The 17,746-nt window shown below is 37.5% G+C and overlaps 1 protein-coding gene across 2 annotated transcripts in view; it reads left to right on the top strand.

Annotated features, from left to right (window-relative positions):
• The window catches only part of URI1 (URI1 prefoldin like chaperone), a 42,392-nt gene that overhangs the window by 9,839 nt on the left and 14,807 nt on the right, over positions 1-17,746 (top strand). For both annotated transcript variants that reach the window (XM_086757961.1, XM_086757962.1), the window contains exons 2-4: positions 2,289-2,323; positions 6,396-6,474; positions 8,730-8,865. In XM_086757961.1, coding sequence (XP_086614087.1) covers positions 2,289-2,323; positions 6,396-6,474; positions 8,730-8,865 — 250 coding nt within the window. The remainder of the gene's footprint in view (positions 1-2,288; positions 2,324-6,395; positions 6,475-8,729; positions 8,866-17,746) is intronic.

Below are 17,746 nucleotides of genomic sequence, written 5' to 3'. Positions count from 1 at the left end.
GCCTGAAACATTTTTAAGGTGGTACATTTTAGCACTTCTGTAAAGGTCTCATTTTATGCTGGCCACTGAAACAAGAAGGTTTGTTGTTCCACCCTTTAGTATCCCTTCAAGAGAGATTATATCAAAGAAGAAGAATTAAATTAAAATTGATTGGTGTTATTGATTTTTCCTTTTTTTTTTTTTTTGAGAGAGGATAAAGGGCGATGGAAACAGCATATGCCCCCATGCTGTTTTACTGATGGACTATTTTTTAAAAACATAAAAAGCATATATGCCCAATTTACATATTTACTAATTAAAAAAGCTTCCTGGAAACATTAAGTAGACTATCTTCTGTAACCTTTAACATTGTAGTTAATGGATATAGCCTGGAAATTTTCATAGAAGGTCCTCTAAATAATGTAAATGATTATGAATATGTAACTAGTTAATATGCAGCTATGAAAGGATTATCATGTAGAGGTTAATGAACATGCTGCTCTTACGGGTTGCAAGGCTTTTCTTTTTGTGCTTTAGCTCACTTCATGCATGGAAAGTCACGTGTGGGGAATGGCAAGCTTCCTGCCTTTGCCATCTTCATCTGGAATGGGGCCATTAAACTGGAACTTTCTGAAAGGATTTCCTAAACCTTTTTTTATGCTGAATTACATTGTGTACTTCACAATCACTACCAAATCTGAAAGAATGATGTTGATGGAATGGCCTCTGATTCTTCTGCTTGGTGGTGGTGGTCTCCATTGTGTGGTGACGTTGTTACCAAACGTTGCTGCGCTGTATCATTGATACCTGTTACGGAAACTTTACTCTTAAAATGGGCTTAATATTAATACTATGAATGAGATTCCTGAGTTGGTGTCCTACAGAAGTCTACATTTATATTTAAAATAGTTAGCTTGCACATTAAGGAAAATATTTCCTGGGCATTTGATTTATAGGAGTTTAAAGCAGAAGATAAATTTAAATTTGGCTTATGCGGGACGAGCTACCTGACTGAATTTCCTGATGGATTATGAAATAGCGTAACCACAAATGTAGAGCTGATCCTTTTCATTTAAGTACTTTACTCTGTTTAAAGAATTATTAGGTCACAAAGTAGTCACATTTTTTTTTACTCCTGTATGAGTAGAAAGTGCAGGGTCTGAGATCTGTTCTGCAATAGCTGCACATATGCTAACTAAAAAAAAATTGTATTTCATTCTGTTGTTTGGAAAAAAAGAAAAGAATTATCTGCTCCAGTGATTTCAGTGGTACTTGAATGTATGTTATTGTTTTCTCTGCAAATTTTCTCATTAATTGCTTTCAAATGTTAGCATTATTTTGGCTATAGGAAAAATGAAATTTGTAAAAAAAAAAAAAATCTAGAAAATGCTTATACTGAGAAGATGTCTAGACATACTTAATTGTTTCATAGCTTCATTGCATTTCATATAATTGAATGAAATTGTTTGTGTTATATTTTTGGTAACCATTATTCAGATATCAGAATATATTTTGAAAGATAAAATCTCCACATAATTACGGCAGAGAAGGTCACAGGTTTCAGCATCTTGTCTGTTTCCTGTATCTACATAGTCTAAAAAATACAGTTAAAAAAGAAAAAAAGTATTTCGTTTTAACAATGTGCTTTATTTTGTAAATTATTTTGGATCTCTTGGGAAAGCCTGTGGCATAAAGAAATAAGTGAAATATTCAGATTAAAACTTTGAGGTTTTTTGACACCCAGACGGAACAGAAGGGAAGCCAGCAGCCCATAATGGTGTCAAATATCCTTGCATTTAAACACCACAAAATTAATTTGTACTTTTTCAGATTAAAACAGCCAGTGGAAACATTGGTTGATGTACTGATAAAGGAAAAAAATGTTTTTGGTGCTATGGGGTTAATTTGTTTTTGTTTTTTAATGAGTGACTATGGAAGTTACATTGATGTCTTGTTATAATTTATGTTGTTGTCTTATTCTGCAAACATGTAACACTGAAAATAGATCTCCAGATTGCACAAACTACTACTTATCTTATATGTGTCAGCTAATAGTTATGGAGCAGGTATTGTACCAAAATATGAGTTGAAAAGCTGTAATTTTTTCTGTGGTTATCAGTCTGCATTAGTGTGTGATAAAGTGTGCTGCTTAAGAACTACCATTCACATGCCTTTGCACTGACAAATAAAAATGTATATAGAGACATCATCAAATCTGTAAAGCCACTGTTCTAGTTTCTGATGCATTGACATTGCAGCTGTGTGCTTAGCCTTGTTTTTTCATGAGTAGTTATCTGTTTCAATGACAGGTGGTCACTAGCTGCCAAGAAAAAATCCAGCACTGGTAAGTGAAAAATGTTTGATTACATGCCTAAAATATTGATGAGTAACCTAGTTATGTTTTAGTGAAGTACTGCTGTTTATTCTAGTGATAGCCAAATCCTACTAGCTTGTTTTGGGGGTTATAGTTAGCGATAGCTCAGAAATATTGCAGTATACTCTCTTTAAAATGTATATATTTTCCACTGATACTATTACTTTAAATCACAAATATACTGAACCTTAGTGTTTATACTTCTGTTTTAAATACCCAGCTCATTTGTCATTTTTCCCCAAGTAACCTTGTGGGATGAACGCTGAATTTGCCTGATTGGTGAAAAGGTACACCCCGGGTAGAATTAATTATTATTATTGTTTTCTTTCTAACTGTTGAGCAAGTGGGGAAATTCTGCTCCACCTCCCCTGCTAAAAGAATGTGAAAGTAATGTTTTCTTGTTTTTTCCCCAGTAAAGTATGTGATAAAGCTTAGTTTGTAATGCTTAGAAAAAAAATTGTTTGTTATGTAAAAAAATTATCTCTGGGCACTTGTTTCTCTGTTGGCAATCTATGGTTAATAGAAAACATGCTTACTAAATAATGGTTTTGTGTGGCATCTGAGGAAAATGTACATTTAATGGTGAATGAAATCTTATATTATGAGTTACTGTGAGATATAACAGTTGATCTTACAGATATCAAATTACAATATATCCATGCTGTGTTTACCATGATTTTACTGAGAGAACAACAGGAGCTGTCTTGATTATTGTCTGCAGGGTTATTGCAGAATCACAGCAACTGCCCCTTTAGTGGTGAGATTAAACCTTTGGTTATACACCATCAAGCATATAATATTTTAAATTTATTTTAAGAGGCTTTTTCTTCATGCCTGAAAGATCTCCAAGCAAATAATTTATATTTAGTGTGTATCAAATGTTTTTAGTTTAAATGCACATAGGCTGCAAGGACCGGATAAGAGGAAAGAAATCAAAGCAATCTATACACATCATCATATTAAATTCTGACTATTGGCTTGCAAAAATAATCTAAAACTAATATGTTTCATTTATGTTTAAAATTCAGAGACTGCATTAATTTTCAATAGGAGAAATATTATAGAAGTGCCTACTGGTGCTGCTGTGGTGAAGTCAGGCAGAATATCCCCAGCACACGCACTTTCTCAGGAGCTTTGAAGCACCTGTGCCAATTTGGTCCCATGTGAGGTTACGCGTGTACATTATTTCGCTAAGAGACGGTGTTTTTCAGAAATAAACTAGTTGGCAGAAAGCCTTACAATTTGAACAGATTTTTAGAAGTCTGGAAGGCTGTGACACTTATTTCCTCTTCTAAAAATGGCTGAGGTTTGTGGAGTGAGGTGGGAGGGTTGGCTGTTGAAGGAGGAGTTGCTCGTGTGTTGGCTTGTGAGTGAACCCCTGGCCATGGCCCCGTGAACTTTGGGGTTTGGGGCACAGAATGTCGGAAGGGAAATCTAACCTACTGGTGTCTATTATGTAGAAAAGCAGTTTATTCAGCATCCATACAATCTTTACTTTATAAAAAAATATTTAAAATTTAGTACCCTTGTTTAGATCTGGATTGTGCAAGAGCTAAGTGCTCTTATTTGCACCGAGTGATTTGTTCCTGTAGGACCTGTTAAGTAGTCAGTGACACAGAAGAATGTTAAATAGAGTTGAGTGAGTAACAAAAGGGCTTTAAAATGCTCAGCTTCAATATATTTCCATTAAATTATTTTCTTTTTCATTTTTTGGTACACTTCTTAAGCATATTTCTAAAGCCATGAATTCAGTAATGGGTCTGGTATGGGCTTAAACATCTAGACATACGTTTCCCATTCTAGGGACATCTTCATAGCTGGAGTCCCAATATTCGTCCTCCCCGTTCACTTTGGCTCTTCATTCCGTCTAGGGATGGAGCATAGCGCCAGCACACCCCAGAGCTCGTGTGACTGTCGGCTATAGGTGAAGAGGGAGGTCAGCTTCCTTCCTTAAGTAATGCTGTTTCAGGCCAATTAATTAAAAGGATTGATTTTAATTTTCTTTATCTTGATGGCCCAGTTCAGGATGTGGCCGCACTTTTAGAGATTCCTCTGGTGGAGGTTTGATCAGCAAAGGGCAGTAGTCCCTCTGAAAAAAGAAACACACTTTGCTCTGTAAAGCAAAATAGTTTTTGTAGCAAGTGATTTCTGCTGTACCCTAATCAGATTGTTCCGTAAAGAGCAGCAGTGGGACATTAAAGGTAGTATCTTCTTTTCAGATTAACAACGAAATGTTGAGTGACTTTCAGCCATGAAATGATGGAAACGTTTAATCCTGCTGCGCGCAGGAAGATTGTAATTCCATCCTCTTCCCATGGAGTCTTGTCTTTGCATTTGAGACATGGGCAAGGCCTTTGGCTTGGGGATCCTGTTTGTTTTTCAGCGAGTAGTTGGAGTGCATCAGTGTCCATGTCTCAAATACAGATCTCTGTGAGGCCAAGGCTGGATTCTGTAATTATCATTAAGTAACTGATTGTTATTGTTGACACCAAGTTGTTGTTATATTGCTTCCCCTCCAAAACACCTCAGTGGGTTCTGTTAGGATTCGTGAGCTTGGTCTTCCTCTTTGAAGGAAGTGAATTACATTTTCACTTTGATGTGGGCAATGGCTGGAGAAACTTGCCTAAAATATCTGGGAGAAATCTGCTGTCAAACCGAAGCAGCAGCAAGCATTTTTTGTAAATTAGTTATACAGAATATGGTTTTACTGTCCAAGCGGCATAAAACCCTGAATTCTTTTTTTCAGGACCAGTTCAACAACTTAAAATATTAAGTACTCCAGGTATAAAGTAGGGTGATTACAGCAAAGTTCAACTACAGAAGTAAATGAGTCAAAACATATGAGTATCAGATAATTTTTCCTAATGAATGCTGAAGAAGATTTCACTCTGCTTATGAATCTAAGAAAATCACTGATAATATTTTGAGACTTGTGTTATCAACTATGACATTCATTTTTCAGCACATTTATAGATTGCTTTCCTGAATCATCCTCAGAAGACCTGTAATTTGCATCTTGGGTCAGCGTTGTTAAGTGTGCTGCTCTGTGCTTTCGGTTGCCTTTTATTGCAGAATTTACTACTATATATATGTTTACTATTTTGGAGTACAGGTAAACAATATCATCAAATCTGACATTTATACACCAGCTACTCCATGCAGGAGCTGATTTCTGACCATCTTCACAATGGCAGTGGTCCATTAAAAGACTTTTCCAGCCGAAGTTAAGTATTTAAGAATGTCTTCAGGAACGAAGGCTTTTTTTAGAGGGAGTGTAGTTGCTTGTTTTGCACACAAAGGGGAGTCCCCGTAACAGTTGAATTGCTGTGTCTTGCAAAGTCCTCTGAAGAGCCAGCTGTCTACTGTGGGAGTAACTTGTCAAAGTTCACCAAGCCATTTCTGCCTTGGGTAGCGGCATGTGCCATGGGCCTTGTTGACATTTTGGATAGAGAAGAAGCAGAAGGGATGTTCCTCACCTGTACTGTCTCTTGTCAGGGATTGAAGATGTGACAGAATCCTGATGGTCAAGCCGTCTTTCAGGAGTGTTGACTCTTGTTAGGAACACAAAGTTCACATGAAAATCAGAATTAAAATTTTGCCTATTTATGTCAACTCAACCGAGGTCATAAATCCTTTATTACAAGTGATACTTTGAAGAATTTGCCTCTTACAAAGTATAAACTGAATTTTCAATTATTTTTCTAAATATTGATGGTGGTATAACTGTTCAAGTTGAACGTGGAGTGAGATATGCCAAATCCTAATGAAAGAACTGATTCTTTGCACCATAGAAAATTCAAATTCAGAGACATGCACAGTCTAAAACAATCATGCCCCTATTTTAATACACATTATTCTGAAATAATCTAGCTATTATGTCATCCCAAGGCTTTTATAAATAAGTTATTAATCGATCAACTGTATGTATTTCAGAGTAAAACAATTAGATTTTCTGTATTTTTTAAAATGTTGAATTACTAGCAGAAAAATATTAACTCTTTACTTTAAATATGAAATTGAATCACCTTGAATTTGTCAACAGGAAGAAGGTGGAGAGCGATTATGAGGCTCTTCAGGAACGACTTCATACGTTGCCCGATAAGCTGTCCTACGATATCATGGTATGTACACTGTAGGGTTCACACAAGAAAATGGGCTAAAATTTTTAGTAACTGAGGTACCTGCACCAACGGTGAGACATTATTTGAGTTGCCACGCAGTACTTTGTAATGTTACGTTTATTATTACAATAGTTAAACCTTTGCTTTTGTTTCTTTCTCTTTTCTTTGAAATGTGTTATAAATTACAGTGTTACTGACACCTGAGAACTGATGACATAAATGCTAACACAAAACCTGACATATTTGATATGTAAATCTATTGTATAGAAAACTGTAATTATGACTGAATTACAGTTCTTAGTCATTTCCTGGGAAGAAAGTGGCCGTACTATTTCCTGATTCATGGAAATAAACTCTAGAACATTGATTTTTACATAAAAAGGTGCTGCTAATTTTTGTTTCACGGATCTTCACATTGACATAGCGATCTTTTCTAGTGCTTTGAATCTTCCCTAACAACTGCACAGCTCCCTGCGCAAACTTCACCCTCTTGGCGTGCCCTCACCAGAATTTTGACCAAACTGGCTTTTCTCTTTCTTTTTTTCCCTCTCTGCTTCTCAGGTCCAATTCAAGATACGTCTTCAAAGGGAGGGAAGTTGTCCTGTAAATAACTGAGTGTCTAGTTTCAAAGTGCCTCACTACTTTTCTTCCTTGGCAGCCTGGCTCAACGTCTAGATTTGAATTGTTAGTAGGATGACGTTGGAGTACGCTCACCATGTGGGAAAAGAGTGTGTTGCGCTTTCCTGTGCTAATGATTCAGCTCTGGATTTTATATGTGCAGTCCCTTTCCATGTGTATAGATGGGGCCATATGATATAAAGCAAAAAGATTGTATTGTTTCGAAGCATATAAAACCCTCTATTTTTAAAAAAGCTAGATAGGGCTTATTCTTAGTTAAAGCAGCAATGTTAACTCACATCTGTTATTTTAAATGTATATAAATAGTTCCTATCCTGTTAGCCAAATATTTTCATATGTTTTCAATTTTGCTTTCATCATTTTGCGGGGAGAGTGAACAGGCAAATGGTGCAATCTGCTACTTGAAAACCAAGTCAGGAAGGGTATGTGTGTACCCTTCTGCACATTCTGCATAGTCCTAACATCAGGATCCTGCCTTCGGCAGAACTGTTTCCAGCATTGGTACCCTCCTGGATGCTGAAGCTAGGGGAGATCACTTTCCAAGGAAACAGATCTGTTCTGATCAACAGACACAGATCCAAGGAAACAGAATCCTCTCTCTCAAGAGAAAACCAGAAATGGCTGTGGTTCTTAGCTTTTTGCCACCTTCATTTTAACTTTAATTCGATTTTGGTCTCCTAATTTCTTGGTGATTGAAGCCCCAAGGCAGCCAGGCAGGCGGTGGTAGGGCTGAGGGTAGGCGTGCAGGAGGCAGGAGCCAGGGTGGCCAGGGCTGATCCTCAGCAATCCGACTTGCCTGAGCACCAGCTGCACGGTGGGGGCTGTGGAAGGTGTCCTGAATCATAAAAATAATGTGCTGTATGTTGTAATTTGTGTTAAAAGCAGGACTACATGTTTTAAGAAGCACCTCTCATGGTTATAAAACGTGTTTATCACCACGTGCTCCTGTCTGAAGTGTTCTGGTTCCGTGTGTTGTTCATGTGCTTGGAGAGCGATGGGAGGCAGGTGTTTCTTGGTGCAGCATTGCTCGAAGGCCGAGGGCTGCGTGCTGGTGAATGATAAAACAAAGTGATGGGATTGAGCACGGGCTGTGGTCCTGCTGCTAGGCCCACAAACTTACACTGAGGTTTCTAGGTGCTTACTGTTAGCCATACAGATACTGAGAAAAGCAACTCATCTTTGAGTTGACCATACCTATTTAAATATCTTAAACGTTTTAGCAAAGCTAAACTTGTTTTTATTAGGAAATGAATGTAGTCTGTGTATAATAAATATGTAACTCACCTAAATGATAATATTTTTATTATCAAGGCTTGCGTGTTGGGATTAAGTGAATTTGTTTTCCATAGGAGCGTTCACCTATACTACAGTTCTATGTCACAAAGCAAGTTTCCTAGTTAAGTACCACTTTTCTGATTTTGTAAGTACAACACTAAATTGAAATGGACCTGGTCATTTGCGTGTTTATGAAGGGTTAGTCATTAAATAACTGCTGTGGAATTTTTATTTCTTTAACTCTTATATTTTGCTTTTTTAAAAAAATCTAAGACATGAATGACTGTCTAGGTTTTATTTTCACTACTGATTTTCAACTGTTTCTTCTGTGCCTTTGACAGGTACCTTTTGGTCCTCTTGCCTTCATGCCAGGAAAGCTTGTCAACACCAATGAGATTACTGTTCTGCTTGGGGACAACTGGTTTTCAAAATGCTCGGCAAAGCAGGCTATTGAGCTGGTTGAGCACAGAAAAAAACGTATGTATGTTTCTGAACATAATTGAATAGTCAAAATTATATATCTTTGTATTAGTATGTAAAATTACTAGCATCTACACTGTTCTTTCTTTTTGTTCTTTTGAGCTCACTATCAGAAGTCTCATTCAGATGTGATATCAATTTAGCACCTTATTTTCCATCTTTACTTGGTATTTTATTGGGTGTGTCTAATTTTTTTTAAACACCTACCCAGAACTTTTTTTTTAATGATACACCAGCTTAAGTTACCAAAATTCAGGTTTTGATGTTAAATGTTAGAATACGAGAGCAGTCAAGATTTGTTCATTTGTTTATTATACACAAAAGTAAAAAAAGAAAAATGAAAACAAACTAAAAACCCCCTTTTACTTTTCTTTAATGTGAGAAATGCTGTGTTCTCTTCCAGAAAGTGAACACCAAATTGTAGTTTTGCTCTAAGTTACCCTGTTCTCTATATTCTCTTCTCGTCTCGTCTCTTATTTCTTTGTTGTCTTGTCCTCTGTTTTTGTTTTTTTTTTTTTCTTTGTCTGAATAATTTTCCAGCTTTCTCCTCCCTCCATACATGCTTTACTCCTGCTGTTGGTTTTTTTTTTTTTTTTCCACTTGCCACTCAGCTGCTTTTCTGCCTCATACCTTTTATGTTCCTATCTGTTGGTGGGGAGAGATCCACTGGATCTCCCCAGATCACATGCCTTTGGTGACCACCAAATTCGTCTTGCATAATGAATGATGTAAGAGACAGAGACAGATAGGCAATTCCTGGTTTTGTTTCCAGCTCTTTTTAGTTGGTGGTGAGATCTTGGTTTTGAAGAGCCAGGACCACCAGCAAGTGTTACGCATGGCACACTTCAGAACCTCTTTGTGTTAGAGAGAATGAGAGCCTAAAATATTTAATGTAAATGTCAAGGAAGGAAAAGCACAATAAAATGGAAAATAAATTGGTACCTATTAACCTTTGCTGTTTGCTGCAGATAAGCATTTGAGTAAATTTTTTTTCTTATTGGTTTTACCTATAATCTGTCTCATTGCTGAATGAGTACTTGCTGCAGCTTCACCCTCTGTATGTTGCAACTAGCACAACTGTTTACATTGGATTTTTGTTTATAAGTTCAGCTATCCATGATGCTGCCTGCAGCAGAATACCTCAGAGGTTTCCCATCTGAATGCATTTTTTTTTCAATGCAAGTGATATTTGTATTAAAAAGGGTTTTTGTAAAAGTTCATTTGCTGAATTACTTCAAAATATTTCTTTATGAAGGACATTTACCAAAAGTATGTAATTTGTATTTTACCTATTATCTTTCTTAATCTGGTTCTCCTGACACAACTTTGCAATTTTCTTTCTTACTGAACTGAATCTGCATTATTTATTGTGACTCTTGTGAGATCTCAGGCCCATATCTTTTTCCTTCATCATCTGATATTTTTTTCAGTGCTGCAGAATATTTTTGTCACCGTTACATTCAGTGAAATCATCTGACCTTTGCATAGTAGATATTTGAACATTAAGTAGTCTGCTGGGAGACACAAAATAAATGCTGGATTCTTTCCTTTATGATCTTCTAAATTGCATTTAAAATACGAACTCAGACATACTCATTTCTCTTAAAGTAAAATAGTCACTGATGCCTGGATGTAAGCCCTCCATTCAGCTGATAGTTCACTTCAGCTGTGTGATGGCTGCCAGTGGGAGGCTCCAAAACACTGATATTAACTGAAAACTTTTTATTTAAAGGACTATTTTCAGGTTTGGGTTGTGAAAACCTTATTAGTACATACGATTCTGAAAAAAAGTATTTCTTTTGTAGATATACTTTTCTCCTTTAAAAAAATACAGCTGACTTAAACTCTTTCAACCATTTTCACACTAAATGAGGGCAACTTAGAGGAGACTATTGGAGATTTTATTTGTTTGTTCTAATGAGAAAAAAAGTTATGTATGTGAGAGTCCTGTAGGCCATTGCTGTGTAATGAGAATTGGCCACTTGTGGCACAAATGTGGAAGACTGACGTTTCTCAAGTATTGGTTTAAAGTCTCTTTTGTGTATTGCATGGCAGTTATTTTCATAGGTGTGACTTCTGATTTGACTGGCATTTTGTGAGCGTAGAGGCTTCATAGTTTACAGAGTGATGTATATTGGGCATCGTCATTACACTGACACAACATGATTTGATTTTCAGTACATAATCTTTTTGGGCATAAATTTTGTGAGTAGGTCAGGCACTCTGGAAAAGAGGGCATGCTTACTGTGGGGGATTACATTGCAATGTCTGGTGTGCCGGTTGGAAGGTCCTAACACAGCAAAGCTTTTCTTAAGCATGTGCTTAAGGCCAGTGTGTGCTTAAAGGCTTTGATATGTGGGAATTGTGGTCTGAGCAGAGCAAAGAAAGGCTCGTGCTGAAATTGCTTCCCAAACAGAAACCTGGTGATATTTGTTGATGGTTTGTCTCTTCACTGACCTACATTTTTTTTTTTAATCCAGTATGACTCTATTGAATATTTAGTTGGGTATTTTTTTGTAACTAGCTGGTCAAATCTGTTCAGATAACCGAAATGAACTTAATTAGTATAGCACTAATAATTCAGTGCTTTAACAGAATTTAAGAGTTACAAGGAAATAAATACCAGGCACACGTTTTCATTGCTTACCACATCTTGTGTCCCACTCTCCTGAGTCGGGAGGAGTGGGAGAGTGTCTGTTCAGGGTTTAAGTTTTCCAGTGGGACTGGCTCTTAGGTAGGTAAGGGTAAGAGATTCCTGTCACTCGCTCACTCCTTTCTTGCTGGTTCTGGGGAGTTTTCTTTATTGCCTTTGACTAGTTGTGCATGGTCTACCCATCGAAGTCCTCTGGTCCCCAGGGGTGACCCTCTGCCTTTGAGGACACCACTGCCCTGACAGTTCATTTGACCAAGGTTCACAGGAAATTTTCTTTGCAGTTTGATTCCTTCTGTGTCGGATGCATAGAGGAATGGACAAGATGAATCTGCATGCTTAGGCAGTAATAGTGACACATAAATCAAACAATATCAGTGAGTATAAAGCCTTGGAAGTTAGGGGTAGCAATAAGAGTGTACTATATATAAAAGCTTTAAACATTACTTAGTACTAATTAGGTCATCCTTTTTGTCTTAGTAGTTTTGTTAAATTTGCTTTTTAAGGGAGAATGAGTCAAAAAAACGTTTGCTTCTGTGGAATAGAGAGATGCCCAGCCACAGCAGATTAATTTCTTGGTTAAATTTTTTTTTTAATTGAAGGGAATAATTGAAGGGTGACTGTACTGAATTTTAAAAGTAAGTGCACTTTAACTGGTGTAGCTGTAGAAAGCCCTGTTTCGGGGATATATTTTTGTTTGCTTAGCTTTTGATTTAGAAGCAAACTGTTCAGCATTGTGATTGGCTGAAATGTATTCAGTAAAATTTGGGACAGTCACTCATGTCAAATGTTACTTTTTCATAAAATATTGATTGTGTCTTCTTGAATAGTATTTGAGTTGCAGTAGATCTTTCATTTGCTGCACATTTTTGTGCAATTAGTTCTGAAACTGTTAGAAGAAAATCTGGTGAAGTTTATGGAATTCCCAAGTATATTTTTAATTGTTTTAAATTTGTTGCAGTTTGTTCAACCAGGTAGTACAGATAATGGGGAACACTTTACACATATGTTTGTGTGTAAAAACATGAAGAAATAGTGAAGTAGATTAAAGGATATGCACACCAAATTCCATTATAATAAAAGAAATTAGCTTTTTAAGTATGTCACAGTTTAGCACAACAATAATGCAATTGTAGTTTTTTCTCTTACAATTATCTTGCTTAAGGTACTTCATAATATTTCTGTTCTCCTCAAGGCAAGACTGCATTGTCTCAGAATTCAAAGAGGGAATAAAGATTCTTTTTGTGAATATGGGATTATATCTTTTACGTGTTTGTGATGATATAAATTACATTTTTTCTCTATATCAGTAATCGCATTAATTCTTTAAGATGGGAAATTTTTCATTACAATAGTCCCTGTGGTAGTTACTATAGAAAGAAATTAAATAGGTTTTTCTTGTAAATATTTGTGGATTAATTCAGTATGCTAGGTATTCCAAGTGTCTAAACACTTTAAAAGGTGGGAAATTAAAACATGCCCACAAAACTAGGAGTGGTTTTATTGTGTTAAAAATTTATCAGATTAAAAAAAAACACTTAAAGGAGAATTGTTGAACTACTTAGCAATTGTATCTTCAGTATATGTAAGAATACCCTTGCAGTGTCATGCTGCAAATGAATTCATGAAATTAAAATACTGATTACATTAACATACAGTATTGTGATAGTACCCAATTGTAAACTGCAGTGTGTAACCTCTAATACAAATATTTGTGTCAATCAAAATTGACCGATTGCTTGGTGTACAGTGTTTAAAAGATACCATTGTTTTTAGTAAATAAGATGATCCAGGCAGATGCGGACCAGGTTGAATTTGTTCCTTATCAACATTTCCAGAAAAAAGGATATTGTCTCCAAAACACATGATAGGAAGGCTTTCCATTTCCATTCACTGTGAATGTGTGAGGCCTTCAGAGGTTTTAGTGTTTCATGCAAGGGTGAAAAGAACTTTTCTGTTCTAAAGAATGGAGTACAAACTTGCCTACTCACTTTTTGGGGAGGCCAAAGAACAAAAAATGTGGGCAACGTTACAAAGACATCTAGGTACTGCTTTTCTTTATTAAAAAAAAATTCCACTCTTTTTCTGCATGCTGGAGAAGTTTCTTTTACTGTGCTTTTTTTTTGTGATTATCACTTTTTAGTTTGATAACCTCCATCAGTTCCTTCGTTACCCTTGTTAAGGCAGGAGCTGATTCGGAAGAGTGCTAAGTGCTCTAAATTTGCTCTGCGGTTCCCGGGAGGTGCGTGGTTTCTCACAGGACCACAGTCTGGGTATTTTAACCAGAACACAATGGAAGAAAGTAAGGAGAATAGACTCCTTTTTGTAAGTTATATGTTGTCATTCAGAGAAGCCTCTACCTTTTTATAATTCTTACAGGGCAACAGAGGAGTTGTTTGAATGCCACCCTCCTTCATTTAGGAGGAATTTAAATGTATTAATATAATTCAAGCAGTTACATAGATGGGAGAACCTAAAAGAGAAAAGCATTGTGTTTACTTAGTGTTTCTAAAGCCAAATTAACTATACAAATTTTTACAGAAGACAATCCAAATTACTTTGGTTTTGATACAAAGTGTCAGTATTTTGATACATGAGAAACAAAATGAAGGTTGCCTTTAAAAGGTGCAAAGCTACTGCACAAAGGGTTGCATTGCTTTTTAAAGAACGGGTGCCGTTGCTGTTAGAGTGAATTTATTTATGTTGTTGCAAGCACAAAGAGCTTAAATCCATATACACAAAAAGCAATCAGGATTCTCTTTTGAATCTTAAAACAAATGCATCTCTAGAAAAATGAATAGAATAGAATAACATAGCAGGGTGTTTTGCGAAGCTCTTGGTAGGTAGTACGTTCTGCAGAACTGCAGGTCTTGTTTCAAGTAACCTGAGATAGTTTGTTGGATAATTATTGGCTAAAAAAATATTTTGTTGCAGATTAAATATATATTTGTTGAAATACCGTTAAAAATCCTCAGATGATTGATCTACTTACACAGACCTTTAAAAGCGAGAAGATAGGTAAAGCAGGTAAATTGCATGCCAGAACTCAACCCATTAATAGTTCTTGTAGCTGTACTATAGGGCTGTACTTTTGGAAGGAAATACCCTCCACCTCCACAGAATTCAGAAGTGGCATGTCTGCGTAAGATTGCATGGTACTTTACCTCCAGGCTCAGTAATATTAACGTAGTCCATTAACAGGCTGCACGATAGGTATTCTTGTTTGTTCAGGGGTTAGTCATAGTTGTGCCAGAAATTGCCCATCAAAGATTTTGCATGCAGAATATTATTCTGTGGTTCCCCCATGTAACTTCCCTTCTGCACCTGGAATGGGATTGTGCTGGCCCAGGATTTCTGTGGTGGGGAGTGAGAAGCACTGAGGTGCTGCCTTCAGGGGCGTGTTCTCAGATCTCACTCTGGAAGAACTGAGCCGCTGGCAGTAGTTGAGGTAAGTGGCTGTGCCCTGGCTTGTACAAACACTCTGTGTATATATAACCGTCTTACGACTGGTTACTTTCTACTTCAGAAACCATGTTAGACAATGAAGAGATCTTAACTCTAAATCTCAGTTACATACAGAGTTCTGTGAAATACTTAATCTCAGATTTCTGTCCAGTCACCTATCCTCAAAGGAGATTATTTCCTAACTTTCCAGTCTTTCTCTCCTGTGTAATATCCACAAGGCTCCCCCGAAGATGAACGGAACCTAGCAAGGTAGACCAGGCTTCAGCTTTATCTCAGTTTGTCCTGTTCCACAAAGTCTGACTTTTCAAAATAGATCAACCTGTTCTCACTATTCTTGTCTGTTCTTACTATTTAAATCCCAGTGTAACACACAGTTTCCAGAAGTAACTAAAATGATGTCTATGATTCCCCAAATCCTTATAGACAACACTCCAAGGACATTAATGTCAAACTCAGATAATTAAAATTTGTATCCAGCCAAGCTAATTAACCCATTAAAGCCAAAACGCATAGATGAGAATTTGTGTCAGTTTGACGTTAGTATGTTGTCATCTCTTGTAAAATCTGGCTTTGGTGGGCTTCATTTCAACAATACAAAATGTGTTCCCCGATTATTTTTTCCTCTACCAGTGTTTACATAGCAAGCAGAGGGCTGCTTTGTAAAAATGGCTAATCACGGTGTAAGGAAATCCAGTCCTTTCAGACTAGTAAGGGAGCTGGGAAAGAAGTCCTGCTGCCTGTAAATATTCAAAGGCTGCTGCACAGAGGAAATCCACGTATCCTGATTTCTGACTCAAATACCTGTTCCTTTTGGCACTCGTGGAAAAGCATCCTAGAGACTCTGGCTTGTTGGTGGCGCTGAACTCTTCCCAAGCGGTTTAGCTGAGACGTGTAAATAGGAACTGCTCGGGTTCACCTGAAAGCCATGTCAGACTTTTCTCAGATTATTGGATGTGACAAAGTTGGACAACAGCCTCTGGTTCAATCCGTCTTAAAAGGCTCTAAGAAGCTTAAACCACAGGGTAGTAAGAGGGGGAGACTATGGAGCCTCTGTTACTCTACTGATATTTTTCCGGGGGTCTCAATGAATAAAGTAACGTCTGTAGTTTGTAAAGTGAGTTGTTTCTCACCAGATATGGTACATTTAAAATTTGAAGTAATTGTGTTCGAGGCTTTTAGGATGCAGAGTGGCAAGTTTAAGACATGAAACCCTGAGCTTCCTCTGCAGCTACATGCACGAGCCCTTTTCCAGGAGACCTCTTCTTCTGCTGGCCACAGGAAGCTCTCTCCTTTGGCCGACCGGGAGCCCCGGCTGTTCTCTGGCAGGGACATCGCGAGCGACCCAGTGGTCTGACCGGGAATGCAGGGACGGAGCGTAATCCCAGCCGGCCTGCTGAAGTGCTGTGTGGCCCAGGGCAAATCACTTAAACTGTCTGTTTCTTCATCTGTAAAATAGGAGAGAGTAATACTTACCTCCCTCGCAGGGTGCTGGGCAGATTAGTTAATGCTTGTACAGCATTTTAAAACAAAATGCGCTGCATAACTGCTCAGTGTCTTTACCTGACGGAGCAAACCAGCACGCTCCCGTCCGGAAAGCAGCATCGCAAGCTGGTGCTCCAGAGCAGTGTAACCTAGATGGCTGTTGAACGATATTTAGATAGAAAGGCAATGACTGAGACTCTCATAGTGTTTAAGAAACAACTGAGCATCACATTTACTGTGAATGTAAAATAAAAGCCTGAGGAAAATTGGTCTCAAGCTAGATGTTTATATATATTGAGACTGTCTTCAAGAGCTGAAAGCACAGATGGGAGCATTTTGTACAAAAGCTATCACCACCTCTCTTTATTTGGACTTTGGAGGGTGCGTTATACACCGAAAAAAGCTGTGGACAATGTTGATAGGAATTAACTGAAGAATAAAAGCTGCGTGCGAGAGGCGATCGCTGCTGCGTCCAGCAGAGGACGAGGCGGCTCTGGAAGGAGTCGTGAAAGGGGAGCAGCACCCTGATGGCCCGTGGAAGGAGCTGTGCCCTCTGAAGGGTATGTGTTGACGCCGCTTGAGACGTCGAATACTTTTCAAAGTAGTATTTCATCCAGTAGGAAATGCAAATGCAGAGTGTTTTTCAGGGGAGAATCTTAAGCTATTTCTTAGAAACAGCTTAACTAGTGGAGATGGCTGCACATTTGACCCATAGGTTGTTGTTTGGTTTGAAGGCCAATGCTTTTGAAATACCCCAAAAGTCTTGAGCTGTGTCTTTGTGCTTCTTGTTGGAAAGGATGGATGTTTGCTTGAGTAGCCTTTTCCAAAATGCATAATGTTCTTTCTAAACTATTTACTGCAAGTAACATATTTTTAAGAAACTGTTTTTAATACACTGTGAAATATCAACAGGGAAAAAGCATACAATACCAAATCTGTTAAAATTAGGATGAGAGTAATCTTACACGCGTGGTGGTAGTTGTGTTTTGCCTTGACTGTTTCATGCATAATTCCCTCTTCTGCCTGTGCAGAGGGGGAGGATGGATCTGAACCTGTTCGTCGAAGTCTGGGTCACTAAGTAGATTTTATTTTGCAAGTACGACTACAAACTCATTTTGTCTACTTCAGTGCATTTTGTAATACTTTTGTGATTATAATATTTTCACATGTGCTTATCTGAAAGGCCTATCGTTGTAATGAATGCTATCTCAGAGACATTACAACTGCATACGCTAGCCAGAAAGCTGTATGGGGAGTAGCTACATATGTACTCTGACTTCT

This window comes from Chlamydotis macqueenii, chromosome 13 (genome assembly GCF_036417535.1).
Source record: "Chlamydotis macqueenii isolate bChlMac1 chromosome 13, bChlMac1.mat, whole genome shotgun sequence".
Lineage (NCBI taxonomy): Eukaryota > Metazoa > Chordata > Aves > Otidiformes > Otididae > Chlamydotis > Chlamydotis macqueenii.
The sequence above is the reverse complement of the archived record's forward strand: the minus strand, read 5'-3'. Positions and strand labels throughout refer to the sequence as shown.